The sequence below is a fragment of the Fusarium flagelliforme genome (assembly GCF_020744385.1).
Source record: "Fusarium flagelliforme strain FIESC 12 MPI-CAGE-AA-0113 chromosome Unknown B0J16scaffold_7, whole genome shotgun sequence".
Taxonomy (NCBI): domain Eukaryota; kingdom Fungi; phylum Ascomycota; class Sordariomycetes; order Hypocreales; family Nectriaceae; genus Fusarium; species Fusarium flagelliforme.
The window spans coordinates 797770-825556 of NW_025763509.1; the positions used below are offsets into that span (position 1 = coordinate 797770).

Here is a 27787-nt window from a genome sequence, read left to right on the forward strand (position 1 = left end):
AACAAGCCCTGTTTGAGAATTGAGCAACAGCTGATGCATTTTCCCCTGTGATCAGGCAGCCACCAAAGGTTCTCCATGTGAAAAGAAGATATCAAATCCGAGACAAAACAAGCCAGTGCATAACCCCTGCCTTCAGCCGCAAGAGAATGAGGGAAGTGCTATGGTAGCTTCTAAACTTCTTCGCGCCTTAGCGGAGTAGAAACGGTATTTCAGCCGCCTGCCCAGCGCCATGTTTGTGACCAGCCGCAGCGTCCTTTCCACTTTCGAAGATTCCGAAACGTCGAGACCGTTGTCCCCAATTCTTTGTCTTAGACGTTGAGTTACTAGTGCTATGATTGGCCCATGGCTTCAGAGCCCTGTCAGGATAGTGCAAATAAAAGAAATACTATTCGCTCAAGTCCGAGACTTGCAGAATATAGGCGAACTGACCCAGATCCCTGCAGATTCTGGAGTCAGAAATAAGACAATACTGTGATGGAATTCAATAGTGCGATGCGGGTAGATCAACGGAGGCACGAACAGCTCCCATTAGCTAGCCATCTCCTCATCCGAGACAGAGTCGCCGGAGAGAGGCTTCTTGAGACTTGAGACCCAAGCTCCCAGACCACTTGTCCCTGAGAAATGCCATGTGGACGACTTACCATTTCGCGTTCGTCGTTAGTAGCCGTTCCCACATGCAAATTGTCAATAGCCGATCTACCAATGCAGGAATGCAAGTTAAGCGACAAGCTGGATCTAGACGGCCAAGATTCAGCTGAATGTTCACCGGTCAAAGACCTCGACTCGTTATTGGGGGAACGCTTGAAATGCTATTGTCGCAGCTGTCAAGAGCAATAGCAAGAATCATTATTCGTTAGGTAGTAGTAGGTTGTATAAGAACATTTCATTTCCTCGCCATCATAGAAGCTCATTACTCAAGCATCCTTTTCGTTTCATTCAATCCATTCACCATGACTATTCTACCAACCATGGCTTCTCCTAGCCCCACAGTTGAAGAGACTCATCAACTCACATCCTCCTACAAGCACATGTGGGCTCGCAATGTTGCCCAAAAAACTATGGACTATGACTTTAAGGGAGTTAAAGAGTTGGTCCCTGGTGCTTCCGATATCGAGACTATCGGTAAGTTGCGAGAGGTCACTGAAGAACAAACTGGTCGCGGTTATATGCCTAAAGCCGAGGGTCAAATTGATGTCGGCATTGTTGGCGCTGGTGTCGCTGGTTTGTTCGCTGCCCTCCTGTTTGACTGGCTGAACGATCATCCCAATCTGAAAGGCAAGGGTCTTAAGATCAATTATGATGTTCTTGAAGCTGCCGGGGCACAGAGACTTGGTGGACGTCTTTACACTCATCATTTCTCCGATGAGGAGCATGATTACTATGACGTTGGTGCTATGCGCTTTCCCAACAATTCCATTATGAAGAGGTAAGCAGAAAATAACTACTGAACCCTTTCAATGGGATTGACTGACCATCATTTAGAACCTTCCAACTTTTTGAATACATCGGTATTACCCAGACCAGCAAGCCAGGCCTCATTCCTTACTACCTTAAGGATATCGACAATGTCTGCCCGTCATATTTCAACGACGTCTCCAAGTGCGGCGATGTCTGGGCCAAGGGAATGAACCCCGATGATCCTTATAGGATTAACAGTGGCCTGGCTCCCAATGGCCAGATTCTACCCGAGTATGGCCAATAGTAAACTATCTTGATGGGATCAGATCTAACTCGTTTTAGGTATCTCAAAGAAGATCCTGGTGAGCTTGTCAGGAAGGCTCTGGGTAAATTCTTGAAACATGTCGAGGATAAGTTCGAGGAGATCATCGCGATGAAGAAGAAGCAACATGAGGGTAGAGCTGAAGAGGTGCATAATGATGACCTAACCACGAAGTCCAAGGCGTTGTTTCAATTGCTTATGAAGGCCGATCACATGAGCGTTCGCCAGTACCTTGGCTCGTGAGTTGAACCAATCCCCTGGAATAGAGGGTCTCGAAGAGAAAGCTGACAATCCTCCAGAGGCCAAGTTGACGAGGTCAAGAAGAGAAAAGAACAACCAGTAAACGACGATGACGTTCCTCTGGGTCCTGGGTACAATTTCAATACGATTGAGTGGCTAGAGACAGCTACTTAGTAAGCATTCCAGAATTTTCGCAAACTGCAGCAACTGACCTTGTATAGCGGCACCGGTTGGTACGACCAGTCCCTCACAGAATGTGTCTTGGAGGAGCTCGACTTCCACACCGACGACATGGACAAAGACTCACCAAACAAGAACACTCAATACTGGTGGTGCGTCGATGGTGGTGCCCAGGAAATCGCCAGGAAGATGGCTGTCAAGGCCAAGAAGCGCGTCGAGTTCAACACCAAGGTCCAGTCAATTGACGCTCAAGTCCCCCTGCGCCGCGCCAACAAGTTCACGTCAATGAAGATCAAGACCACAAGGACTGATCCCAAGACGAACAAGGTTGAGAGTAAAGACCGCGAGTACTTCGCTATCTTCAACAGCACCACTCTCGCTGCTCTTCAGCGTATGGAATTGCGCGACGCCGGCTTGTCTTGGGGAACCAAACAGGCGATTCGAGCACTTGGGTATGGCGCTTCGTCTAAGGTTGGCATGAAGTTCCGAACTGCGTGGTGGCAGAAGGAACCTTTCAACATCAAGAAGGGCGGAGTGTCTAGGACAGACTTGCCTCTGCGTGTCTGCGTGTACCCTTCATACAACATCCAGGCCAACGAAGGTGACAAGTGGGATCCTGAGAAGCCAGCCGTGCTACTTTGTTCTTATACCTGGGGTCAAGACGCTCAACGTATCGGGTCTCTCTGCTCCCCCGACTCGCCGCACAATGAGGCGGAGCTCAAGCGTCTCATCATCCATGATCTTGCTCGACTCCACGCAAGGGCTGATTATCCTTTTGAGAAGCTGGTCGAACTTCTGGAGGAGCAATACATCGACCATCACGGTTACGACTGGTACAGAGACCAGAACATGTCCGGTGCCTTCGCATACTTCGGCCCTGGCCAATTCTCCAACATGTGGCAGGAAATCATCAAGCCCAACGCCTTCGGTCAACTCTATCTCGTCGGAGAAGCAGCTTCCTCCCACCACGCCTGGATTGTCGGCGCATTGGAAAGCGTGATTCGAGCAGTATACGTCATGTTCCAAGGCCTTCAAAACGGCAACAAGGAGTTTGAAGCGTACCGCATCGTGCTGGACTTGCTCAGACAAGCGCCTTATGATGAAAAGGAAAGGATTGAGGACATTGGTCAGCCTCTGGAGAGAGGCGGTGCTATGCCCAAGGGCTTGCCTTTTCATCCGTTGCCAGAAGAGATGCCCGAGACTCAGTTTGACACACAGGGTGAGGGTTTGACCGATAGCCCGGCAGTGGAGGCTGACAATGAGAACAACGTCGAAATGACATACGGCGCAGCGTTGGCTGCGTTGAGTTTGATTGAGAGTTTCTTTGAGTTAGGTCTGGATAAGCTTGTCAAGCCAACGTCTGGGACTGGTAGCTAGCTCAAAACCTATTCGTGTTTCTTTTGTGCTTGAGGTATTTCATAGGTCGCTTCAATCAGATCATTATTCCATGTTCTCGCGATAAGAGTGATTTTCGTGTTATCATCAGCTGTTCATGAAAGTGTCAACATAAATCAGTTGTAAAAATACTATCAAAAAAGTCATCGATGGTTGCTCGACACTTCTCGACCGATCATTCATGATTGACCACGAAGAGAGGTCGTTGATGCAAGCGATAGGGTAGGTCAGTTAAGTGAGCAAAAAGTCAAAAATGTCGGTGGAGAGGCTCGAACTCTCGACCTTTGGATAACCCTGGTGTTTAACCGGGTCAATCTAAGAAACCAGATATGAGACCAACGCTCTAACCAACTGAGCCACACCGACCTGTTCATTTGCGATGTTACGCCAGTCTATGTACCCCGAGCACGGCTCTGCCAGACAGCTCAACACAACAGCGTGGAAGCATGCTTTGAGGATGGATTATGCTACAGTCGATACGAGAAGGAACATTCGTTGGGTTAATTGCATCGCGAGGGATAAAAAGAGTTAAAATCTCTTTCAACAAGGTTGCACATTCGAAGTATGATCGCAATGTCAATTGGATCATTGACCTGACGAGGGACGCAGAGGATTGGGACAACAGCCAAATTGCCACCCTAAATAAACTATTGTACAAATGAATGGTATCTTTTTTTTAGTAGTGCACTATACCCCGGGCCTAGTCTCCGACATTTTATTCCCATACTTGATCTCGCTGGACGTTCTCGATCCAGTCGTTCTGGTCTCCTCCACAGCCGCCTTCGACCTGTTTTCGTACACGACATCAACATTAGTCGTCCGCATAATCCCGTTATATGTCATAATCTCTTCTTCCGACCCAGTCGGCGACACACTTCGGATCTCAGTATGTTGATTTCTTGTTCCACGAAGGTCTTTAAGATGTATGTTATCATGATTGTGCGATCTCATTCCATTCGTTCCACGAGTACCATTTCCGTATCGGTCGGCGTAGGGTGTGCCGGATGTAACTCCAGAGCTTCCTCCAAAGAGGGCAGGGAACCATCGTCGGAAAAGTGGTCGGAGAGCTGGGATGGAAGCGCAGATAATGGCGATGTTTGTTTCGACAGCACCCCAGACTGGAAGCACGTTGTAGAATGTGTCCTCGCCTGGGTCGGGTCCTTCGACAAGTTGGTGGTGAATAGAAATAACTCGGACGATGCCGATGATACCGACTCTGTAGATTGTTAGAATCTTGGAGATTGATCCAATGCGAAAGTACTTACAGGCTACCCAAGACAAAGACACCAAGCACAGCAATCTTCGTCGCCCATCGCATTGATAGACCCAAGAAGATCCAAAAAGGCAGCGCAACAACAAGAAAGTCCGTCACGATGGTAATGCAAGAAGCAATAACATGGAACCAGTTATCAACACACTGCACCCCCGGCTGCCCCCTCAGAGAAAAGTCCCAGTTTGCTTCAATCGGCCAACATTGGAAGAGCGCAGTGAAGAAAATAGCAACAGCGTGTAGGCCGTTGAAGATATTGAGTCCGTGAATTGCATATCGCACGTTCGTTTTGTGGCCGCCTAGTCGGAGAAGGAAGACGAGGATCGAAGCTTTGACGAGGGCGAGGACGGGGTTGTAAAACATCTGTACAAGGAAGTTCCACCAGAAACCGGCGCGCATATCAAGATCTTTCGGTACATCGTACGCTCGGAATCCCCAGTAATTGAGTTTCATGACTAAGATGCGAGTGTTAGCACAATAAGATAAGGATGATGGAGCTGTAGACGACTTACACATATAAAGAGGTCCGATCATAAGCAGAGCAAAAAGCTGGTGGTGTTAGTTGTCTGGACGATCAATTGGTAGCAGCAAGCTTACCAGCGCTGCAAGAATTAGGTAGTCATCTATAAGAAACAATAAGCATTTGACATATGTAACAGGTCTTGTAGGTACCTACCTAAACCTGTCGTCCGTGAGGTCACGCGACTGTAAATGCGCATTGACACGAACAATATCGACAAACTCGGAAATAGGAATAAAGCAACAAGACCCTTCTGCTGCAATGGCGTCGTCGGAAGCGTCGTCGGGTTAGGGAAGGGCGGCGGTCCCGTTCGAGCGTAAATATGTGACCAATCCATCATGAGAATAGATCCGAACGATTGTCGAAACTCTAAGATGTTGCATGTAACTTTAAGTTGCTTTTGAGAGACTCGATGCAACGCGCTGATCCGGAAGACCTTTGCGATCGGTCACGTTTGATCCGCCCTTCTTGGCAGCAGGGGAAGAAATGGAGACGGAAGAAAAACCGGGAAAGAGATCATTTAGATATAACGGCGATGGGTCTCTACGAACTTATGTACATTGTTGGTTGGGAAATATCCAGGGGCAGCAGAATCTTCAAAGCGCAATAGGGCTGCGTACTCAAACAGAGTTTGTGAGGGAATCAGGCTTGGCCCGTGGGTGAAGAGCTGAACCACCATCTTGCATACGATGTGAGACAGAAAGTCAGTTTCTGGTTCCTGGGGAACGACCACCAAAGAGGAAAGTGATACCCGGGACTTGGTAGCAAACCTCCGATACTGTGCATCTGTTGGTTCTAGACTTGATGCTTGTCTGTCCCTCGTCCAAGGACTCGGGGCTTCAGCCCTTTCTGTGCCACATATCCCGCATTGCTTCCGACTGCAAGATTGGCTGGGCATTCAGGATTGAGTGTGGGATAGGGAAATTACATGTAGACTCAGCTGTGTTTACGGTCATGCATGTTGGTTGTCAAAGGATCCATAGTGGAAACGGTTGGTTGGTTGTTTGGTGGCGTCTGCTAAAGAACATTTCTACCTGAGCTTATATTGGTGGCTGAAACACGTCAGCAGCCTCAGCTAGAACCTGTCAATCTTTATCTTAATTCCTGCTTCAAACCAGACAACAACACAAGAATAGAGACAATCAAGATATACAGCAGTCAGACTTTTCTAGCGTGTTGAGATCTCGGAGTCAAGTGGGATAGATAATCCTTCAAGCTTAAGCGATAAGCATAAAAGAGCACCTCGTCTAATCTAACTTCAATCCATCTTCCTTCGCTTGTTCTCAAACGGCCAAGATCTTCATTCGAGGGATTTATTAGCCTAAATTTCTTCAACAAGGAATCTTCAACAACCAACGCATTAATAACATGCACCCTAAAGGAGGACCCCGACGTTGCTTAAGCGAGAAAACCTTGTGGGTCGAACCCGAGGATCCCTTACCCCAGATCCCTGGAACCCCGAGCTTTGTACCGGGTTTACAGCCAGTCGCAACCCTCATTGTGATCCATCGCGCGTCTCAGCTAGATAGCTTTCTGAAGATCTTTTCTGTATCGAGATGATCCTCGTCTTCGGGAGGGCGGGAGAGCGAAGTGACCATGGCTTTGTTCAGACCAACGATGAAGGTAGCATTGGAGGACTTTGGAACAGAGAGTAGAGATATCATGAAAGCGCACTTAAAAGCAAATAAGCCCTCTGATTAGTGTCATTTATAGTGTTCTCGGCAGTTGAAGCTTTACCGGTAAACTAAAAGACACCGCTCAACATAAGGTTTCCCGACAGGCCCAGGATCATGAACTTTGTCGGTCATACATTCCCATGTCGTAAAATTTGTCCGTATGCATAATGTTGTTGGTTGTCTCCCGCTCCAATCACATTTATGATGTGTCACACAGAATCTAGTCTTGGCAAACAGGAAGCGGCCCCGACTGTTGGCCGAATACCGTTACCAATGGAACACAATTAGAAAAGGCCAAGCTTATTGATCGAGCATCATGATCCACCGGGGAATCTTCCGTTGTGCTAAAGAAAATAGCGCCAGTAGGAGTATCATCCGTACGCGTTCTATTCGGGGGTTTTGCAACCGAACATCTGCAGGGCTTTTCATCCTGCCAGGCCTCCCCTCGTCCTGTTCGCTTCCCCACCGTCAACCAACAGCCAGCATGGATGGTAATCGGCCCATGATCCAGAAGTTCAGGTAATTACTACCTAATGCGTACTAACCACCGTTCTGGTATCCAACCAACGCCCGCTGGGAGGATTGTGCAAGTTCAAAGACTAGTGTTAGATATATAGTCTGTAGATGTGGCTTAAGACGATCTCCTTCCTTTTCTTCTTCTTCATCCCACTCTCGTTCCTTCTCTTGGCGTCCCTGCAGCCTGTAAACTTTGAAAATGCAAGGCTCCCATTTCTCGTGGCTGCTTGCCGCGCTCGTCCCTTTCACCCTTGGCCAGACGATCGATGTCGATGGCAAGGCGGTCCGTATGTAACTCTGTTCTTACTTTTCTTCAACCGTCGCTAATCTGAAACGTGACAGCTGCGGACAAGAGCAATGTTGCCCCTGCTTGGACAAAGCCTGTGACTGCTGCTTCCAAGAGCCCCTTCGTCGATGCTGCTCCTCAGCTGACTGATGCTGTTCTTGCTAACCTCACCGACTTGAACTTGAGTGATGTTGACCTGTTCTACTTTGCCGACACCAAGACGTCTAAGAAGCGAGATGCCCTCTCTTACTCTAAGTGCAAGATCTTCCCTGGTGACAAGGCTTTCCCTGGCAAGTTCATCTGGAGTGTCTTTGACCTTCTCACTGGAGGTGCCCTCATCAAGACTGTTCCTCTTGGTTCGGCTTGCTACAAGGGTGAGCACTACGATGAAGAGAAGTGCAAATTCCTTCTGGACAACTGGTCCAACAGCACAACCCATATCGATGATCCCACGTCGGTCATGTCGCCTCTCTTCCAAGGCGCCACCTGCGAGCCCAGCAATGCTGCCTCAGGCTCCAAGTGCACCATTGGTGGCTTCCCTCTGTACGCTGTGAAGGCCACCAACGTTGCTCAGATCCAGCTCGCTGTCAACTTTGCCCGCAACCTGAACCTTCGCCTTGTCATCCACAACACAGGCCATGACTTCCTTGGTAAAAGCACTGGTGCCGGTGCTCTTAGCATTTGGACACATCATCTGAAGGATATCAAGTTCACCAAGAACTACCGCGGTAACAGCAAGTACACTGGTCCTGCTTTCAAGCTTGGTGCCGGTGTTCAAGTCAAGGACTTGTATCAGGCTGCTGACCGTGAGGGATACACTGCTGTCGGTGGAGAGTGTCGCGTAAGCTATTCCAACTATTAGTCGTTTGATCTAAGCTAACCTTTCCTTAGGACGTCGGTGTTACTGGTGGATACCTTCCCGGAGGTGGTCACTCTCCTCTCAGCCCTATCGCTGGTCTTGCTGCCGACCAGCTTCTCAGTGCTGAGATCGTCACACCCGATGGTCGCTTCGTCACTGCTGATGAGAAGCAAAACACTGACCTCTTCTGGGCCATCCGTGGTGGTGGTCCCGCCACATGGGGTGTCGTCGTCTCCATGACTGTCCGCGTCTACCCCAAGATGTCCTTCTCTGGTATGACCTGGAGCGTCATGACCAAGGAAGCCGGTATCTCAGAAGACAAACTCTTCAAGGCACTTGAGGCTTACTGGCGCCGTTTCCCTGAGTATTCTGACAAGAAGAGTTATGGTTACAGCTTCCTCTTCCCCATGGGCAACGGCAGCTACCTCTGGACCATGAACCCTTGGATGATCCCTAACATGCCCCTCCCCGAGTTCAAGAAGATGGTTCAGCCTCTCCTTGATGATTGGAAGGAACTTGGTGTTGACCCTAAGCCCGAGTTCTTCCAGCACGACAGCTTCTACCCTGCCTGGAAGACTCACTTCCCTGCTGAGAACGCTGGTAGCTACACTGGTCGTTCTGGATCTCGTCTCATTCCTCGCAAGAATTGGGATGACTCCAAGCTTCTCGACAAGACCATTGAGACTCTCAAGGGTATCCTCAAGGAAGATGGTGTGCTGATCATTTACAACATCAACGCCGAGCAAACAAAGGAAACCCCTGCCAACTCCGCCAACCCTGCCTGGCGCGACGCCAACATGTTCGTTATTACTGCCCTCAACTGGAAGGCCGACGACTCGGAGGAGGAGATCGCTAGGGTGAACAACAAGATCACCTTTGACATCATGGAGCGTCTCAAGGCTGTTACTCCCGGCGGTGGCGGTTACGGTAACGAGGGTGATGTGATGGACCCTGACTTTGGTCAGTCTTACTTTGGATCTAACTACAAGAAGCTGTACCAGTTGAAGCAGAAGATTGATCCTTATGGTCTCCTTTATGCTCCTACTGCTGTTGGTAGTGAGGATTGGTACATCACTGGGCAACCCGCCTATGTGACCAAGCAGACTGGCCGACTGTGCCGCAAGTAGATGACATAGATTACTATAATACTCAGTACTTAATACCACATTCTACTTAACTTATGCCTTAAAGATCTTTATGTCAATGTCATCCCAAAATGAACCCTGGTGTAACCGCCAGATTTTCAACCTGTGTCCAAGATAGATTGCCGACATTCGTTTGCGAAGAAAGACGGAGTTTAGAAAATGTATGCATCAGTAGAAGTGCCAGTAATTGTTTCAAACTCACATATCCATCGCTAACCTATCCATACCATACAGTAAAACCCAAATCATGATCATATCCATGTCTACATTACAACGCAGCCACCACTCCCATCCTTATCATTTCCACCACAACAGCCGTCGCCGCAGCAATTGTCGCAATCACAACAGTTGTCACACTCACAGCAGTTATCGCAGCCACAATCACCACAGCATCCATCATCTTCCTTTTCATTGTTGCCCGTTTGGAAGTCTTGGGCTGGTGGTTGGGTATAACCGCTGGGCTGATCGTCGTTACCATCACTACTGTACCGAGCATTCGGATCGGGGGAGTCATTGTCATAGTAGTAGTATTGACCATTGTCGTAGTAGTAGTCGCCATTATCATGATAGTCGCCCTGTTGATACGTGGAGTTGTCACTGTTGTCGTACTGGTACTGGTTGTTTTCGTAGGTGTAGCTGCTATCCCCTTCATTGACGACGTTGGTGGAGCTGCTGTTGTAGTGGTTGTGGATGGCATAGCCGGCTCCTCCAATTACTGCTGCACCTCCAATAACGCCAGCAGTTTTCATAGCCGTGGAACTCCCGCTTCTTTGACCTTGTCCTTGAACAGGCCGTGGTGCCGGAGCAGGGCCACCCCTCGGTGCTGGCCGAGGTTGACCCTGTGGTGGTCTTGCTTGTTGAGGTCTTGGGGGTCCCGGCCTCAGGGCTTGGGCTGGTCTTGGTCCTTGCTGTTGAGGTCGTCGCATCTGAGCCATTTGCATCCCTTGGCTGGGAGCGGGCTGTCTTCCGACGACTGGGCGATTAGTCGCAACTGGTCTTGGTTGTGCGACTGGCTGATTGGGTGCGCGCTTTTGGACTGGCTTTTGGGCAGGTCGACCGGCCGGGGGACGTTGCGCAGGGTTTGCCTTGGCGGCGGTCTTCTTGGGCGGTTGGCTGAGAAGGATTGATGTCAGTAACCATGTCAAGATTGCCGAAGTGAATCGAACAAGCACCGAGGCCGGAGTTCGGCATCGGTGGTTAGGAACGGGGTCAAGGCGACTTACTTCACCATCTTGCAAGCTGGATGTCTTGCCTCTTACTGTCTGGTCCAGGGTCTAACAACTCGACTCAGGCACATACAGTCTCTACAGAACAATGAAATGAAATGACAACCCCAAACTCCCGACGGCAATGCAGATATATAAGGCTACTGTGCTTACCACTTGGAGGCTGACATCTCATAAAGCGGCCGACGCAAACTCTTCCCGTTCCCAAAACTGAAACAAATGTCACGCTGACACCCAAAGAGCCTCAAGGCGACAAGAATACCCTTTTCGATTCCACAGGCAGATGTCATACGAACTCCAAAAAGACTGCTCAAATATTTCTCGACACCAAAACGGCCCCCAAATAAAGGTACAAGGATATTTTCAGCTATTTTGCTTTTAGTAGCACACAATCCACAAAAGCGGCCCCCAACAACCAATGTCACAGTCGGGGGCCCTGTGGATGGCTTGGAGGATTGCTGACCTCATTTTCCTATTTAGGATCGATAGCCGATGTTTGGTATCAGGGCTCACGAAGAGGGTACGATTCTCCGTGCTAGGCGCCAGCCTTATTTCAACCCTGAATGTGTTTTCATGATGGGGGGCGGAGTTTTCATCTCTTGGTTTGAGTTTAGGTAGGGCTGAGTGTTGACAACGCATCTTATGAGGATACAGATCCTACAATTACTGCAGAAGGATTGTAAGCGCGCGTCTCGTATACGGGATATTGGTCCAATCTGTTATGAACAGAGTGACTTGGTAGCGCGTAAGAAGTTGTGGTGGTGTAGTGTCACCCTCTCTCCGGCACGGTAGGATCCAGCTGACAGTCGGAAGCTTATTTCCATTTATACCCATTGTCAATGCATCAGACAGGATCCTCTTAATTGTCAGAGCTTTCTGTATCTGGCCCGTCTTCGATGCCCACATATAAGAGAGCCTTTCTTGTAAAATAAATTGACTATTGCTCTGCCTTTTGCGTTGCTTTCAGTCGATCGTCTGCTCACAGAAAGTACTTAGCGATGCCAAGGTATGCCTTGTGAGTCGTGAGTCGATGTGGGGCATATCCGAGAGGTCTCGACTGGTCTTGCGTTTCGCAATTAGTCTTGTCAGATTCCCGATGGCACCCTTACTACTGTATGTACGTAAACAGTGATGCAGAAGACACTCCGCTGCATCCGTATATTTGGTCAGATGCAGACAGGGTGCGGCGTAAAGCACAGTCTTTTTATTACCCCTTCAGCTTCTTCAGCTGGAGCCCCAGTCATATTTAGCCCATGCCAAGCTTCCCCCTTCGATGTCAATGAATCCTGCTATCTATTTTCCCAGATACCCGACCGTATAGTCCGAAGCGCCCCGTCGGTGGATTCTCAATGGTAGCGATGCTTCAAAGTCAATTGTCTGTGATGAGTTCGATTAACCATTATACGTGTCGGCTGTTTGTTGAGTCTTAGCATTGATCCTGTCTCGATGAGTCCAAGTAGCCAGCCGTGGGAACTCATGAGGACCAAGACTTTGCTTGAAATTGTAAGAATCAGAGATAATCCATGACATCTCTTCAACAGACAGATATAAAAGGATGAGGTCAGTTCCACCCAAGAGCAATATGTATTCCAAAATCCCGTTCATATCGTTTTAACGCCAAGAAGATCATGTCGATATCACAAAAAGGTGCAGCAGTCAGGTCTTCAATTCTAACCAAAAGTTTTATTACAGGTTACTATTGCAATCATGTACTATGAACGACACAGCACCACTGTACTTCCTGATCCATGTTTAGGCAACAGGTCCAAAGAAGCTAAACTTGCCCTCGGGGTCGTACTTGTTCTTCAAGCTCTGCAGACGCTTCTGTCTCCAAATCTCACTTCCATACCAGTCGCTAGGCTTCTCGTTGCCATAAGCATAGTTGACATAGACACTCATGCTCGACTGACCAGAGGCTCGGTGGAGGATATCACGCAAGTCGTTACCGATCTTGGCAGCCTTCTTATCAAGCGCGGCATCACCAGGCTTGTAAGTGATTAAAGGAGCAGTAAGGATGTTCTCGTGACGGAAAGCGAAAGCAGAGTCCTTGGCGTTGGTGCCGCGGACGGCCTGGGTGGAATATCCTTCGAACATGAAGATGGAAGTGTTAAAGGGAGACTTGGGGCCCGTCTCGGCAGCGAAGAGCTTCCATGCGTTCGTCATGGCTTTAACGTTGTACTCTTCGAGGTAAAGAGGGAAGCGAGGGTTGACGAGGCCGTTCTTCTGGCATGGGACCGCATCAATATCGATTTGAGTCCATCTAGCCAAGTCGCGGTAATCGCCGGACTCGGGACTGATGGCGATGGGCTTAAGGTCGTGGAAAGGCTTGGAGATCTTGGGATCAATGGTCTTGACACCCTCTTGGATCAGCCAGAAAAGGATGATAGGCTGGGAACGTTAGAAATGGATAAATGAGAACTAGAAGAGAGACTCACGTTTTCGGGATCGGCAGTAGGATCATGGACCCAGTAACTCCAGTTGATAACACCCTCAGGCTGCTTTCGCAACAGATGCTCATTCGCAGCATCGTAAAGCTTCTCAACGTCCTTGCCACTAAAGACAAGAGTCTCGATAGCCCAATCACGGTGCTGAATTTCATAAACCTTTGAAGTGATAGAAGTCACAATACCAAAGTTATGTCCAGCACCCTTGAGACCCCACCAAAGATCAGAGTTCTTGTTGATGGTCTTGAAGGAGCCGTCGGCAAGGACGATGTTCATCGAGACCCACTGATCTGCAATGATACCGTGATGGCCCTGCAGCCAACCGTGTCCGCCTCCAAGGCCAGGACCCATGTAGCTAACGCACTCGCATGTGCCGGTCACTGGGAATGGTCAGTACCATAATCAAAATTGAAAAATAAAAAGGACGTTGGGGCGTACCAGTTTGCTTGTTGGCGGCCCAAAGAGTGTCTGTGACCTTCTTGGACATCGTTCCGCCGCCGATGGTAACAGTCTTGCCGTCTGCAGCGACTTCGACAGTGTTCAATTGGTTGAGGTAAATCTCGATACCATGGTCCATTCGGCCCAGAGTGGTGATGGCTCCGTGGGCTGTGTTGTAGGCGAGGAAAGGCAAGTCCTTAGAGTTGGCATACTTGACCTACAAAACTGATTAGATATAATCATAAAGTCTCAAACACGAAACACATACCGTCTTGGCAACATCTTGCTCAGTACCGGGAACAACAACAATGTTGACCTTGGGTGCGGCCAAAACAGACCAACGAGTAGTAGCCTTCTCAAACTCAGGCGATCCAGGACAGTAAATCTTGGCCGACTTTGACAGCTTCTTACCAAGCTGACCAAGGTCTTCAGAGCATGAGCCAGCAGCGTCACTACGAGCAAACGGAGTGGCTGCGCATGTAGCCGTGGCAGCCCACGCCGTCACGGTCGCGAGAAACTTCATACTGAAATACATCATGAACACACAAAAGACAAGAAAACCTCGACCCTAAGCTGAAAAAGACACAGGATCTGCGGGTCAGGACAGGAGGTGTTATATAACCTGCATCGCCTGGTCGTCTCACTAATAATCCATGCATACATCGACCAACTTGGTTAATGCGACCGAAGTTGAAGAGCGCCGAGAGACTGGGCAAAAGATGAATATCCTTGCCGTTTTTCTCATTTCAGCTGCAATCGTTGCTTCCTTCGCACCGATTAGCTCCTCCACTGTCCTGCAGAGGGACCAGAGATTTCGCCCAGATTTCATGTCTAGGGGATCCAGGGGATCCACGCTTAGTGTTTGCGGACCGGGCCCCCGGTGCGGGAAATCCTCTTGACAAAACCGTTGTGGAGCTAATTCGGGCATTTTTACCTTCCTAGCTTTGCCTAGCATCCAAAGGATTTTGTAGTCAAGAGCGAAGGAAGATGGCAAAGAAGCCGCTTGGTGGAAGAGCGAAATGTCAATCCACGCTTTGACGTGAATTCGCCGAAGCAGAGATCAATCTGATTGGGGATATCGCGAAGTTTAATCTAGGCGAAGATTCTGGAGGATCAATTGATCTCGGATGATTGACGCGATTGAGGGCTTCCGAGGCATCCGAGTTACCGAGCTATGGGTCTGCAAACACATGCTTTCATTGCCTGAAAAGTTTGGTAAAATGGTGTAACGTGTTGTTCAGAGTGGAATCTTTCTTTTAAGATGCCTTTTACTGTTCCTAAACATTAGGTAAATAATGCTTGGGCTTGGCTACAAATTAAGGTCGTGTTAGCAATGTCACCTTCCACTTTGCGACCATATCCGTGCTTGGGGAGAAATAACCGAGCCATGCAAAAATGCGAGTCTCCCAACCGTCAGGGTGTCAGAAGGATTGGCTTCCAAGAGCATAAGGGACGAAATATACTTATCACCTTATACCCAACGTAGGCTAGCACTTAGGATACTTTATTTTGGCGGCCTCAGTCGTAGAAGATAATTCATCTGTTATCCACCTACCAACACTTTCATAACCTTGAAAAATATGCACAATGCTATTGCGTACGTGTCTTCGTAAAAGGCCATATCAAATCACATTTTTACAATGCGGCTCTTGGCGCGTCATTTTCTTGATTCAGCTAGTACTAGCCCTGCACTTACGTAGTAGCGTCAGGCACATCAACCTGTAAAATTCATCCCCAGCTAATCCCGACGACAAGTCGATAATCCATCCGTACGGTACGCCTACCGGATGCGCGTCCGCTAATCTCAGGGGTGCATATGTAAATCCTTCGTTGGTGAGGTACTGCACAGTGCAGTAGAGTTCAGCTCGTGTTTTGCATGTGGACACGGCATGACGATCGATCTTGCCAGGCTGTCACCTACATATGGACCGACATGTCCGGCATGTGTCTGCGCCGCAGATCTTTGCATATTCTCTCACTTCTTTTTCCTTTTCTTTCCTTCTTTTGGTTGATAAGCGAGGATGTCTGATGCCGTGACTGAGAGCTGGACTTTGTATGGGGTTGGTGTTGCTGCGACGTTTCTGAGGTTTTATGCTCGAATGAGGGTGGATGGCTTCAGAAGTCTTCAAGCAGAGGATTACCTAATGGCTATAAGCATTGTGAGTTTCTGTAAATTCCGACCTTGGGACGACTCTAACTCCAGTAGATCTTTTATACGATCCAGACGACGCTTGCATACAATATAGGGATACTCGCTCATGGCCTTGCCAACAATGGAATGACGGACGCGGAACGGGCTGCATTATCCCCTAGCGATCCAGAATACAATTTCCGGTAAGATTTTTACATGCATGTCTTCTACCTTGTATGCTGACCTTGATAGGGTGGTCGGCTCTAAAATCCAGGTTGCTGGTTGGACCATTTACTCCGCCCTCATCTGGTCTTTGAAGCTATCCATGCTTTACTTCTACACCCGTCTCACTGTAAGATCCTCGGTCAGATTTTCCAAATTTCCATCACTAACCTTTCTAGAATGGACTTGGACGACCGTATCGCATTCGGATATATATCGGGTTCGGGTTGGTCATCGGTACCTTCGTCGCAACAATGATAGCAGTCTTCGCCGGTTGCCAGCCCTTCAGTAAATACTGGCAGATCAGTCCCGATCCAGGCAGTATGTGTCTCTGCTATCCTTGCTTCAACCATTTCTAACATTATTTATCAGACTCTTGCCAAGCAGCCATCTCGAAACCCATCGTCTGGGCCTCATTCGCCTCCAACGTCTCGACCGACATATACCTTATCGCCATTCCCCTCCCGATGCTTTGGGGATCCAGTTTGAAGACTATAAAGAAGATTGCCTCAAGCATTGTTCTTGGCTCGGGTATCTTTGTTCTTGTTTGCGCTACGTTGAAAAGCGTCTTTGTTCTCGTGGTACGTCTCAACAATGGAATTATACAACCACTCTTTGTCTAACATAGCATTTTAGGATCCTGTTAATGGAGCTCAACTAGCTGGCTCATGGGGTACACGCGAAGCCTTCGTCGCCGTAATGACAACCAACCTACCAATTCTCTTCCCACTCTTCCGAGTCTGGCTCACTCCAGTATTCGGAAGTATACTGCGATCATCGGATAAGGCGTCTTACCAGTATCCCTCTCACTTTCAAACAATCGGTGGTGGAGGTCGAAGTGGCAAGAGCCAGAATCCCAGTCGACGTGGACCCCCGACCGCGAACCCAATATCAGGAAACATGTCTTTCAATGGCAGTGAGGAACGTATTGTCAAGGCAGAGGCGCATGGAATGACCAACTTGGATCCCCAGGGTCATAGGAATAATCAAAAGGGCATTGTGGTCTCTAATGTCGTGGAAATCGTTCACGAGGATAAGAAGGGTGGGGGGAGTAGAAATGGGCGCAACTCTGAAAGTTCATGGTAGATTGGAGGCGTGACTTTCTTAGTATATAAATTAGATAAACTTGTATATAATTTCATTCTTATAAGATGCTCATATCCGGTTCCATCCTGGCGATATGACGTTCTCACTTGTATGTGACGAATTAACTTGTTAACGTGGTTGCTCATAGATATTATCGAGTGCGTTCAGTTACAGATGATCTATGACTAACCTGTTTCTCTCAACAACATAGTCAACACGGGCCAAGCAGCGGATGCTCTAAGTTGACTTGGGGAGTGGCGAAAGTGTACCCACCAGCTATCCTGTCACTGCAGATCTACCGTACCATGCACGTAGATCGTGGCCTAACCTTGAGTTCGTCCTTCTATCAAATCAGACAGAAACGAACACCTACGAGAATAGCGACGTGACTTTCCTTGCACATCTCCGTACCATGGCTCATGAGCCTTGAGATTGTTCTGTATCTCGTGCAGTAGATGGGAGGATGTACACCCCTGATGGAGATCACTGGACGAAGATTGCCGAGACGATCGTGAAGAGTGGATTCCGGGGAAGCCATCCCGATGTCTGTTCGCTCCTGATAGTGTTATTTCCGTGGTAGTCAACAAGATGGGATGCATCAACTTGGCTAGGTAGGGTCATCCAGTGACTGGGATTCAAATGTATCGTCTTGAGTGTTTCATTTGCATCGAAGATGCCATATGAGGTTCCAAGACGTGCCTTGGCGATTCATACGAACTACTCAGCGATGAGAAGACAGACTTTACTGTAGGCGCTGCAAGATGTTCTCTAGTACAAGATAGGCTTCATGCCTAACAGCCAACCGGTCTTATCCAGCACCAAGGCGTTGTTCCTAGTTCGACCAGATGCGTCTTTGTGTTTCTTGCCAAGCCTCAATTTAATCATGACGACAGGTTTTGAGCTGCCATAACATTAGAACAGCTTGGTCCTAGAGCATCTTCACAAGTACTCCTCATTCGTTCCAGTCCTTCTGTCCAGGCCATACATGAGTGAGCTGTTCGTCGGCAGTGTGGTTGCTGAAGCCGTCGGATAAGCTTTTCTCAACATATTTACACTTTCAATAAGGGTAGCTGATGCATTAACCATCTGCAATAAGCCATCAGAAGACAGTTGGTCGTGTCATGATACCACGTTGCTCTCATGGCTGTGAGGCATCGACATCAATAGTCAATCGAAGGGTTCAACTGCATGTTCCATCGAATATTCAAACCATGTGACTCCAACATTATTGATCCTTGGAGACTTTTTGACACCGCAACTTTGCTTTTTAATTCTGGCCAAATGGCGTTGCCAGATTTGAAGTCCGGATGATCTGACGTCTCAAATTGTATGCAGGCAAGGACACGCAATCCCGCAGGTTGCACCAGTCGCGACTGCTCCGAGTTTCGGACACAGCGCTCTCGGCAAAGTTTCCGTCCTCAATTCAACAAATTTGCTAAGAGGCTGACAAATTTGTTGATGGATGTGAAAAAGAGATTAACTTTTCTGTTACACCTGCGCTAAAAGTCAATTGTCTCAATTGGAGGTTGTATTTTTGGAGCGCGACGAATTTTTATGCTGCTGCCTATAGTGGTACCCGACAGTTGACCGCTGTTTAGGGGCCGGGAAGCTCAGCCTACCCCTGCTTATTCTCAGCTCAACGCGATGCGGGAGGGTGGTCATGAGACCGGACCTATCGCGTTGAGAGCCGCAAGCATGAGGCTGACTTTGTCCCTGACATGGATGAATGATCACATGGACATCTGGGAATTTCCCCTGGGGACGGGAGACTAGAATTCCAAGCCAACCCCCACGATGCCTTCAAGGTACCCGACCTAGATTTGAACGTGCGCGAGCTTGTTTTTGGAGGAGGGAGGGGAAAGGTATCCACTGTAGCTCTGAAGCTATGATTTCTGCGATAAGAGGAATTGATAACAGCTATGACGATGCTAGATGGCAGAATTAAGATCCCATTTTTTATGACGATGTGTCATCATGGCTGATCAAATTCTGCAGCAGAGTGCAGATTCAGATTTTCAAGGAAACAATTCAAGAGATCAATGAAAATCTTGCATCATTCGCCACCGTAAAGAGAGGGTCAGGGTCCCCTCAATTGAATGACAGGCAGCAAGATTGATTGATTGATGCTGATTCAAGCTGTGCTGTGATAAGCCGATAAAGCTAAACTATGGGTCCTTTCACGTCACCAGCCCCATAACTTTGCTCTCCTCTCACCAAAAGGCACTGGAGAAACGATGCCGAAGCCCCACCAAGTTTTTAGCCACAACGCGAAGGAGAGGGAGAGGAAGGAGAGAAGGGGAACAATTGCAGTGTCAGATCAGTGGCAGGGCGAAACAAAGAAAGGTAAGAGCGGGAGTCCACCGAACACGGGGGAACCTTCGAAATCTCTGTGGCCGAAAGGTCCCCCGCTCTTCCAGCCTCAAGGTCTCACCCATTGGATTCATTGATAACCCGGGCGGTCAATCCAGCGGTGACCTCATTCTTTAACAACTTAATTCCTCCTTTTCTTCAACGATTCGACCTCGACTCAATCATCTCTTCTTCATTCATCTCAACACCAAAAGCGACTTTTTTCCCTGTCTATCATCCCCAAATCTACTCTTTCATCTCATTCCCTGATACCCTTTTCCCTAAAATTCCCTAAAATACTCTAAAACACAGCCAAAATGACACAACAACGCCTAAAGCTTACCAGCAACAACCTCTCCACCATTGCGCAGCAAGGAGACCAGAAGGTGCAGGTCCCTACCTACGACCGCAAGGCACTCAAGGAGGGCATCGTCCACGTCGGAGTTGGTGGTTTCCACAGAGCTCACCTGGCTGTTTACGTCGACAAGCTGCTCGAGAAGCACGGTGAGACCGATTGGGCCATCTGCGGTATCGGCCTGCGTCCCAACGATGCCGCCATGCGCGATGTCCTCAACGCCCAAGACCACCTCTACACCGTAATTGAGCGCTCCGCAAAGGGCAGCTTCGCCGACGTCGTCGGCAGCATCAACTCCTTCATTTTCGCTCCCGATGACCGTGAGGCTGTCATCGCCAAGATGGCTCATCCCGACACACACATCGTCTCTCTCACTATTACTGAGAGTGGCTACTACTACAACGAGAACACCCATGAATTGAAGAGTGAGCACCCCGACATCCAGCACGATCTCAAGGAGGAGAACGAGAACGCGCCCATCAGCACATTCGGCTTCCTCTACGCCGCTCTTGCCCGCCGTCACCAGCAGGGTCTCAAGCCCTTCACCGTTCTGTCCTGCGACAACATGCAGAAGAACGGTTCCATCACCCGCAACATGCTCGAGTCTTTCGCCAAGCTCAAGAACCCTGAGCTTGCCAAGTGGATTGCCGAGGAGGGTGCTTTCCCCAACGCTATGGTTGACCGTATCACCCCCAGCACCTCTGAGAACGACATCAAGTCGCTCGCCGAGAACTTCGGCATCGAGGACGCTTGGCCCGTTGTGACCGAGCCTTTCATGCAGTGGGTTGTTGAGGACAAGTTCTCCGACGGTCGCCCTCCCTTCGAGAAGGTCGGTGTCCAGGTTGTCGCTGACGTTCACGATGTCGAGCAATTCGAGAAGCACAAGCTTCGTCTCCTCAACGCCTCTCACTCCGCCATGGCTTACCCCGGTCAGCTTGCTGGTTTCAAGTACGTCCACGAGGTCATGGAGCACCCCATTTACCGCAAGTTTGTCTGGCAGATGATGCAGGAGGAGGTCAAGCCTCTCCTCCCCGAGATCCCCGGCGTCGACATCGATCAGTACTGCAACACCCTGATGGAGCGATTCTCCAACCCCACCATCATGGATCAGATTCCTCGTGTTGCCCTCAACGCCTCCGGCAAGATCCCCCAGTTCATCATGCCCTCCATCGCCGAGAACATCTGGTGCACTGGTCCCTTCCGCCGCCTGTGTTTCGTCGCTGCCGGCTGGTTCATCTACATCAAGGGTGTTGATGATAAGGGCAACAAGTTCGAGGTTGACGATCCGCTGCGCGAGAAGCTCCAGGCTCTGGCTAAGGAGGGCGGTCCCGACCCCCGCTCTATTCTGAGCGTGCGCGAGCTGTTCGGTGACGACTTGCGAGGTGACCAGCGCTTCCTTGACGAGGTTACTAAGGCCATGGAGCTGATTACTAAGGATGGTGTCATGGAGACTATCCCCAAGTACGTCAGCTAAATTGGTCGGACGAAATTATCTCCTAAAGTTTAGGACATTTTTATCGAAATTGTCCCCTAAGACTTAGGATATCTTTCGTCTCTTACCCTTATGATTAGGAAGTTTTACAGCGAAGCGCGATTTGACGAATCGGTTAATGACTATTTACGGATTGGGTGAGCGGATGGCCTGTATACCATTCAGAAAGGCACACCTCAGATAGACCTAAGAGGGCAAAAGATGCCCAAAAAGTTTTAATGATTATGCCATGATTTGATGAGTTTCCAAGGTTTCTTTCTTCATCGTGCTTGCTATGTGCGACCTCGGTCTTCAGACGAGAGTAATGATTCAATGGAGTATTTCACATGCATATATGTATGCTCATGTCCGATTGATCAGTGGATACCAAGTGGGTGATAGAAGAATTATCTTCTAAGGCTTAGGCAAAATAATAAAGTACCCTAAATGCTAATTTGAGCTACCATAAATTGACTAAATTATTTCATCCCTTAGGTTTTTGGGGTTAATTCTTCTAACCCCCTGAGGAATACTTACTTGAACCGTCGAGGTCCAGACCTTTGCAATGTGATGTTTCTCTGATGATGCAGACAGGACGATTATCTTGGTCTCCAGGCGCCGGTGTGTATTTGCGTATGTGTAATTGTGTAGTTGTGAAAAGTCCACAAAGCGATGCAAACTGGAACGACTCGTTTTCTTTTATACCATCTTTTAAGCCCGAAGAATGGCATGTTGTTCTTAATTTGAAAGAACCTGCTCCTACGGCACTGATTGAGATATGTAAACTGGCCACAGAGCCCCAGCTCATCTAGAGGCTCTAGACTATGTGATTTTTTATAATAGCAGCGTTATGATTGGTCTATAGTTCCCCGGTACTTGTACACAGGTTGAACAAAGCCGTTTCTGTTATCAACCTCGGGTTCCACCTTGACTTTGCTGAACGCTTTCGTTGAGTCGCTTGACAGCTGTTGGTGAAGTCATGGGATCAGACAGCAGTAATACTATACCTTAACATCTCACAGGAAGATCAACTACCGATATAATGAGATAATCAAAGTCGTGTGTGTTGATTCTCGGGACATTGGATGCTGAGTCGGGTGACTTGCACAGAGACCGACGTGACACTTCATGAGGCACAGCCGCATAGTACCGGCTAGGTAGGTAACAGAAGTATTGCCGTCTGAGGCTTAGGCTACGAAAATAAAGTAGCCTAAATGCTCATCTAAAATAACATAAGATGACTGGACTATTTCGTCTTTTAGGCTTTTGGCAATCAATTCTGCTAACACCCTGACGACCGGATCCTAACGACGACAAGGTGCATGTCCAAGTGGCCACATCCTACGCAGGCCAAGGCTGTTTCATAGGATACTGTACGAACAGGCTCAAGGATTTATGAAAGAAAGGAAGGTCATGTCAACATGCAGCCGAGGCTCAGAAACCCTGAATCGGATGAAGATGCACCGGTTGGAGTTACGTCACCACGAGGCGGAAAGCATCGGGCCCGAGCAAGGGTATCCTGGCTTCCGCGTACAACTTCGAATGGATGTTGTCGAAAGAAATTTAAGTTACTTGGGCTAGTTTCATCATAGAAATCACACAATTATTATACAGTCACTCAAAGGCACAGTGATTAAAGTGAATGCAAAGTCTCGTCATTGCGAAAAGTCGAATATGTATGTACATGCAACATCAACATAGAACCAAATATGCCTTGCCAACAAATAGCGGCGGATGTTTTATTGAAACGAAGCGAAGGTGGGTGAGTCGGGAGTTCATAAGACCCGTGTCAAAAAGACGCTCTCATAACTGAAATGAGCCTTGAAAAAGAAGAAGAGAAAGATACATATCCAATGAATCGTTAACCCAGAAAAAAGAACAAGAAAATTGCATCCACATCAGAGGAGTTTAGTTGACTCTTTAGTAAGGCTTGTCACCAATCCTGTAGAAAGTGGAGATTAGCGAATGTTACGTTGGTGGTGAGAGTGAGCGGGAAGACTTACATGTTACCAGGCTTTTGGTAACGGGCGACGACGTAAGAAGCGCCGTCAGCGCTCTTGGCGACAGCCATGCCGACCTTGGTGGTGGACTTCCAGATGCACTGGGTGTAGTGACCGAAGCCCATGTAGTTGGAGCCGGAGATGGCCTCACCGTTGTACTGGCTCTTCTCGCTGATGAAGGCCTCGACGGCGTCGGCGAAGGGGGTGGAGGAGGTACCCATGTAGAGGTTCTCACCATCCTCACCCTGGGAGTGAGTAAGGCTGCCTTGGGCGGCGATCTTGTTGGCCCACTCCTGAGCACCGGAGACGAGAGACTCATCCCACTCGAGGGGAGGGTTGCCGACTTCCTTACGGGCCTCGTTGTGGAGATCGACGGCCTTCTGCTGGTCAGAGGTCAAAGAACCGGAGCTGCCACCGGAAGCGGGCTCCTTGGGCTCGAGCTCGGGCTCCTCCTCCTTGACGGGCTCCTCCTTGACGGGAGCGGGAGTGTAGGTCTGCTTAGGCTTCTTCTCCCATCGGATGGTGGTGGGCTTGACCTCGACGGGGGCGGGGCGCTCCCAGTTGAAGGTAGGTCGGGCCTGCTCGTGGCCGGCGGTAACGACCTGGGTAACGTACTCGTACTGGGTGACGACCTTGTAGTGAGGAGCGGCCATGGCACCAGCGGCCATGATGGAGGCGACGAAGGTAGAGTAATGCATTTTGATGGTTTGTTGTAGTTTGAGATTGTTGCTTATTTCTTTTGGCTAACGTCACCAGGACTGTCGGGCAGTAAATAAGATTTTGAGGTGTTGAGGGTAAAGACCGTTTGGAAGGACTGGAATGAATGTATAGAATCCTTCAAGGATAATGAGTGTGAACCTGTTGAGGAAGGAGTGTGGTTTACTGTCTGAAGAGAGAGAGATAAAGGGAATCAGAAGTGAGAGGGGGACGGAATGAAGGTTATATTATAGTTGTACGACATTCAGAGTGCAGTGCCGATCCCATTGGACAATGGGGGTGTCACGTCGATCCCGACTGGTTCACTGAGGTCTCATCCTATGTGCAGAGTGGAAATTCGATGCGCGTACGCCTTAAGCCCAGCCCGAGACCCTGGCCCGCCAACATTGAAAGAATAGCGGATCTTTGGTGTGTTTCAAAGAGTTGGGACCGGCCGATGGGCTGCCATTACCCCTGGATCAAAGGGCATGGGGGGGCTGGCTAGAAGACTAAGACTAGACCAGGGGTAAAGGCTTGGTTGCATGTTCTCTTGTACTGCGTGCAAAAAAGCCGTTGATGGGCCTCAGCGTCCCGATCCAATGAGAAAAGGCTTGCACAACATCAAATCAAATATGACACCCGATGCTCCGGATGACGATTGTGGGGATTGGGATTTGGATGCCACACTGAAACCCCTCTTATCGATCCTGCAATGTTAAGCAGCAGGAAAAAAGAACGCAGTCGAGAAAACGGTCTGGTTTGTTTCGTATTGACGTGGTAATGCAGCCATCAAAGAAAAAGAGACGAGATGACATACCGAGCCCAGTCTTTTAGTTCCTGACTAAAAAACCAACGGCGCTGTTTTTGTTGGCGCCACTAAGAGCTAGACGAGAGGGGGAAGCGGCAAAAGAGGGAGCACAAAGCGCGGAGGAGGCAAAGACTGCTGAGTGCATCAGCCATTCTGAGACCCCATCACATCATCTTGTCGTCCAATGTTGCGGCACATCGCTCTCTGCATGCCACGCACAGACTTTGGTCCTATACTCGTACGCTGAAGCGACAAGGTACAGGTATCGATCCCCCGGCTTTTCAAATCACGGCTCCAATATCGCTTAACGTTACAAGTCCATAATATCCCGAGAAAAACGCAAGGATCAATCGACAAGCCAAGCACGAATTTCCCCAACATGGGGATTCATCCCATCAGCCTTGGAAATTGATCATTGATGCAAAACCACAACATCCTCTTCCCCCTTGAATCCATATCCATAGTTATCCCTCTCCCTAGAAAGGGGGGTCTTGTTTGACACGAAAAATAGAGTAAAAAACTTTGCTAGTGACCCTTCTTGACTCGTTTGTTCCGTTCCGCTGTAACAGAGCTACTGCAAGGGACGAGTGCGCCTGTGATTGGTCTAAAAGGGCCATTCACTGCGCCAAGTTTGCAATGTGCCAGCTGTCAGGCGTCGAGAATGTCATCGAAATGGGGGCAAAAAACAACCAAGAAAAAAAGGGGGACCAGAAAAAACAACCCGCTCAGTGGGTTTAGCCTTTGGCTTGAGGTTATCGACAGTTATGAAACAAGCCATCGTGTTTTGAATCCTTTCTTCTTTGTCGGAAGCAGCGGATGAAAGAATAGAGGATATCCGTACACTACAGATTTTAGTAGGGCCTTCTTTGGTCGAAACAGCGCCACGGCGCTTCCTCCTTTGTGAGTAAGCCCAATCATTTGCATTTTCTTTGCGCCTTTGTTTCTTTCTATTTCTGCAGGTTTTTTCTTGTTTGCGGTGGAGGTGTCTCTTGCTTAATCATAATGCTACTGAGTCTTTTCTAGCCAAGGTCTCAAAAGTTGGTCTGGTTACAGTTGATCGGCGTTAACAATCGAGAACGATTTCTTCTGCCGCGTTCCTGATGATCGGGGGAAGATCCGCTTGCAGTGCCGAGGCGGTTTGAGTTGTCAAGCTGCATTTTCCTTCCTTCTAGACGAAGATCCCTCCCTCCTCCCCGGTCTCTTTTTCACCAGGGCTCCCTGGTCCAGCCTTTTCGCATCACGTTTTCATTGATTACGATTCGTCTCAAGATTAGATTAAGTCATTTCAGAGCCTTGTTTGTTGGAAATAAATGAGCCCTGCCATAAAGTTTGAGAACATCCCCGGTTCAATTCTTCCAGGATCTCAATCTGATTCTTCCTTCCTGGCAGTACAGTAATGCAATGTCGCCTTGTTTCGTACAACCCGCCCAGTGGACTTCTTGGAAGCGGGGAACGCCAAGAAGATGGCCGCGCGTAACAAGACCCTGTCCGATGAAACGATGGAACGATGGAACGAATCAGTGAAAACTGACATGATGGTATCTACAGTATTGAGTCTGCACGCACGGTACAACTGTCAAAAAGATCACATGGTCATAACACAAAGATGTCAAGTTTTTGAAGTGCGTCTGAGCTTCTGGTGCACGAACCATGGACCATGTCACCCAATTTACTGCACACATAACGACGTGGACCTGCATGGCTTCTCTGAAACAGCCACTTCTGCTGCCTTCCTAACGTGGCGCTGGTTTCCGACTTGATGACTGTCAGATTGATTACCGATTGCTTTTTACCTTCCTGTAGGAGCGCACTCATCAAAATCTAAGGATTTTCACTCAATGCAGTATGAGAAAAGAGAGTGTCGTATTATGATTGCCTATTGCTCGTGACGAGATTAAGCGATGCGCTTGGTTGATCTTCTGATCGCGGTGTAGATCATCTAGTCAGCCACAGCGTTGTCATGCTGACAAAAAGGAAATGAGATGTTCGTATTTTTGTGTTGAGGCTGACGGACTATCTGAGGCCTCAAATGAATATTAACGCCATTTTTTGAGTTGGGAGCGTTGTAGGGTAGGATCATCTCGATGCACGTAAGGTGACAGTACATGCTTAATATGAGTAAATATCAATTGGTGATACTTTATGTGATTCAAGCTAATTGAATGAATTGCCTTCACTCCATGTTCGTGTGCTTGAAGTGTGGCTGTCTGTTCAAGCATTGCCTTGCGTTGATCTACAGCGTCGTTGTTGCCAACGCATTTCAATGTTGTGGAATTGAGCAGCTCAGGTTTACATATTCACAGCAGTGCCGTAGCCAACTAACAGATAAGGCTGTTGTCCGGTTCTAAGATCCACTTATCTGTTAGCGCAGCATCAATGCGCTTATCGATAATCTTCATCCGCTGGTAACCCCGTGGAATGCAGACCACCTTCAGCGCCTCATTCGCTAGCACCCAGCTGTATTGAAACCTCTTGCGTCACCATTTACATCGATACATTTCCAACACCGAGCTTGAAATCATTTCAATGACTGATGATTTATAATCTCGTATCGGCTCAAGTCGTGTAGCAACCCTTCATCATTGCATCCAAAGGCCATACGAAACCTGTCAATTCGGCGGTCGAGCAACGTTGTCCGAGCGATTCGCTGTCAAGCCATGATATACGGCTGTGCCATCATACTGTGTCGCATCCGGGTCCTTTTGAAATACCTATCAAACTGAGTCAATTAGTGAAGAAGTCAAGGTTAGGAAC

At 48.6% G+C, this 27787-nt stretch overlaps 8 protein-coding genes and 1 non-coding gene across 9 annotated transcripts; 4 read left to right on the forward strand and 5 right to left on the reverse strand.

The window, feature by feature from the left end:
• Positions 1 to 968: 968 nt before the first annotated feature.
• On the forward strand, positions 969 to 3762 carry B0J16DRAFT_292142 (uncharacterized protein; the record flags this gene model as incomplete). Its single annotated transcript, XM_046124316.1, has 5 exons — positions 969 to 1426; positions 1483 to 1689; positions 1741 to 1959; positions 2020 to 2133; positions 2182 to 3762. The coding sequence occupies 5 exons, from the start codon at positions 969 to 971 to the stop codon at positions 3515 to 3517; spliced, it is 2334 nt and encodes a 777-aa protein (XP_045978754.1). The 3' UTR covers positions 3518 to 3762.
• Positions 3763 to 3789: 27 nt separating this feature from the next.
• B0J16DRAFT_t307 lies at positions 3790 to 3901 on the reverse strand. Its single transcript has one exon. It is a non-coding gene; the product is annotated as a tRNA-Met (tRNA).
• A 321-nt stretch (positions 3902 to 4222) lies between these two features.
• Positions 4223 to 5662, reverse strand: B0J16DRAFT_404084 (uncharacterized protein; the record flags this gene model as incomplete). Its single annotated transcript, XM_046132763.1, has 5 exons — positions 4223 to 4751; positions 4801 to 5260; positions 5318 to 5354; positions 5403 to 5428; positions 5482 to 5662. The coding sequence occupies 5 exons, from the start codon at positions 5660 to 5662 to the stop codon at positions 4223 to 4225; spliced, it is 1233 nt and encodes a 410-aa protein (XP_045978755.1).
• A 1823-nt stretch (positions 5663 to 7485) lies between these two features.
• On the forward strand, positions 7486 to 9789 carry B0J16DRAFT_404085 (uncharacterized protein; the record flags this gene model as incomplete). Its single annotated transcript, XM_046132764.1, has 4 exons — positions 7486 to 7492; positions 7724 to 7804; positions 7860 to 8644; positions 8695 to 9789. The coding sequence occupies 4 exons, from the start codon at positions 7486 to 7488 to the stop codon at positions 9787 to 9789; spliced, it is 1968 nt and encodes a 655-aa protein (XP_045978756.1).
• Positions 9790 to 10070: 281 nt separating this feature from the next.
• B0J16DRAFT_404088 (uncharacterized protein) lies at positions 10071 to 11038 on the reverse strand (the record flags this gene model as incomplete). Its single annotated transcript, XM_046132765.1, has 2 exons — positions 10071 to 10920; positions 11031 to 11038. The coding sequence occupies 2 exons, from the start codon at positions 11036 to 11038 to the stop codon at positions 10071 to 10073; spliced, it is 858 nt and encodes a 285-aa protein (XP_045978757.1).
• A 1682-nt stretch (positions 11039 to 12720) lies between these two features.
• On the reverse strand, positions 12721 to 14497 carry B0J16DRAFT_181947 (uncharacterized protein). Its single transcript, XM_046122626.1, has 4 exons — positions 14184 to 14497; positions 13916 to 14132; positions 13469 to 13857; positions 12721 to 13421 (listed from the first exon to the last, which is right to left on the reverse strand). Exons 1-4 carry the CDS (start codon positions 14451 to 14453, stop codon positions 12786 to 12788), a joined length of 1512 nt encoding a protein of 503 aa, XP_045978758.1. The 5' UTR covers positions 14454 to 14497; the 3' UTR covers positions 12721 to 12785.
• Positions 14498 to 15649: 1152 nt separating this feature from the next.
• Positions 15650 to 17399, forward strand: B0J16DRAFT_181950 (uncharacterized protein). Its single transcript, XM_046122627.1, has 6 exons — positions 15650 to 16074; positions 16122 to 16249; positions 16299 to 16398; positions 16448 to 16589; positions 16641 to 16849; positions 16905 to 17399. Exons 1-6 carry the CDS (start codon positions 15937 to 15939, stop codon positions 17352 to 17354), a joined length of 1167 nt encoding a protein of 388 aa, XP_045978759.1. The 5' UTR covers positions 15650 to 15936; the 3' UTR covers positions 17355 to 17399.
• A 2621-nt stretch (positions 17400 to 20020) lies between these two features.
• On the forward strand, positions 20021 to 21532 carry B0J16DRAFT_273701 (uncharacterized protein; the record flags this gene model as incomplete). Its single annotated transcript, XM_046123652.1, has 1 exon — positions 20021 to 21532. One exon carries the CDS (start codon positions 20021 to 20023, stop codon positions 21530 to 21532), a length of 1512 nt encoding a protein of 503 aa, XP_045978760.1.
• Positions 21533 to 23164: 1632 nt separating this feature from the next.
• B0J16DRAFT_292155 (CAP domain-containing protein) lies at positions 23165 to 24438 on the reverse strand. Its single transcript, XM_046124317.1, has 2 exons — positions 23533 to 24438; positions 23165 to 23471 (listed from the first exon to the last, which is right to left on the reverse strand). The coding sequence occupies exons 1-2, from the start codon at positions 24225 to 24227 to the stop codon at positions 23450 to 23452; spliced, it is 717 nt and encodes a 238-aa protein (XP_045978761.1). The 5' UTR covers positions 24228 to 24438; the 3' UTR covers positions 23165 to 23449.
• Positions 24439 to 27787: the final 3349 nt, after the last annotated feature.

Excerpts from the sequence above, each read along its gene's own strand:
- B0J16DRAFT_292155 (XM_046124317.1), bottom strand. The coding sequence starts at position 24,227 with ATGCATTACTCTACCTTCGTCGCCTCCATCATGGCCGCTGGTGCCATG. Across the intron at positions 23,472-23,532 it reads TACCAAAAGCCTGGTAACAT|GATTGGTGACAAGCCTTACT; the intron begins GTAAGTCTTCCC and ends CACTTTCTACAG.
- B0J16DRAFT_181947 (XM_046122626.1), bottom strand. The coding sequence starts at position 14,453 with ATGATGTATTTCAGTATGAAGTTTCTCGCGACCGTGACGGCGTGGGCT. Across the intron at positions 13,858-13,915 it reads GGCCGCCAACAAGCAAACTG|TGACCGGCACATGCGAGTGC; the intron begins GTACGCCCCAAC and ends GACCATTCCCAG. Across the intron at positions 13,422-13,468 it reads CTACTGCCGATCCCGAAAAC|CCTATCATCCTTTTCTGGCT; the intron begins GTGAGTCTCTCT and ends TAACGTTCCCAG.
- B0J16DRAFT_181950 (XM_046122627.1), top strand. The coding sequence starts at position 15,937 with ATGTCTGATGCCGTGACTGAGAGCTGGACTTTGTATGGGGTTGGTGTT. Across the intron at positions 16,590-16,640 it reads GATCAGTCCCGATCCAGGCA|ACTCTTGCCAAGCAGCCATC; the intron begins GTATGTGTCTCT and ends ATTATTTATCAG. Across the intron at positions 16,850-16,904 it reads AAAGCGTCTTTGTTCTCGTG|GATCCTGTTAATGGAGCTCA; the intron begins GTACGTCTCAAC and ends ATAGCATTTTAG.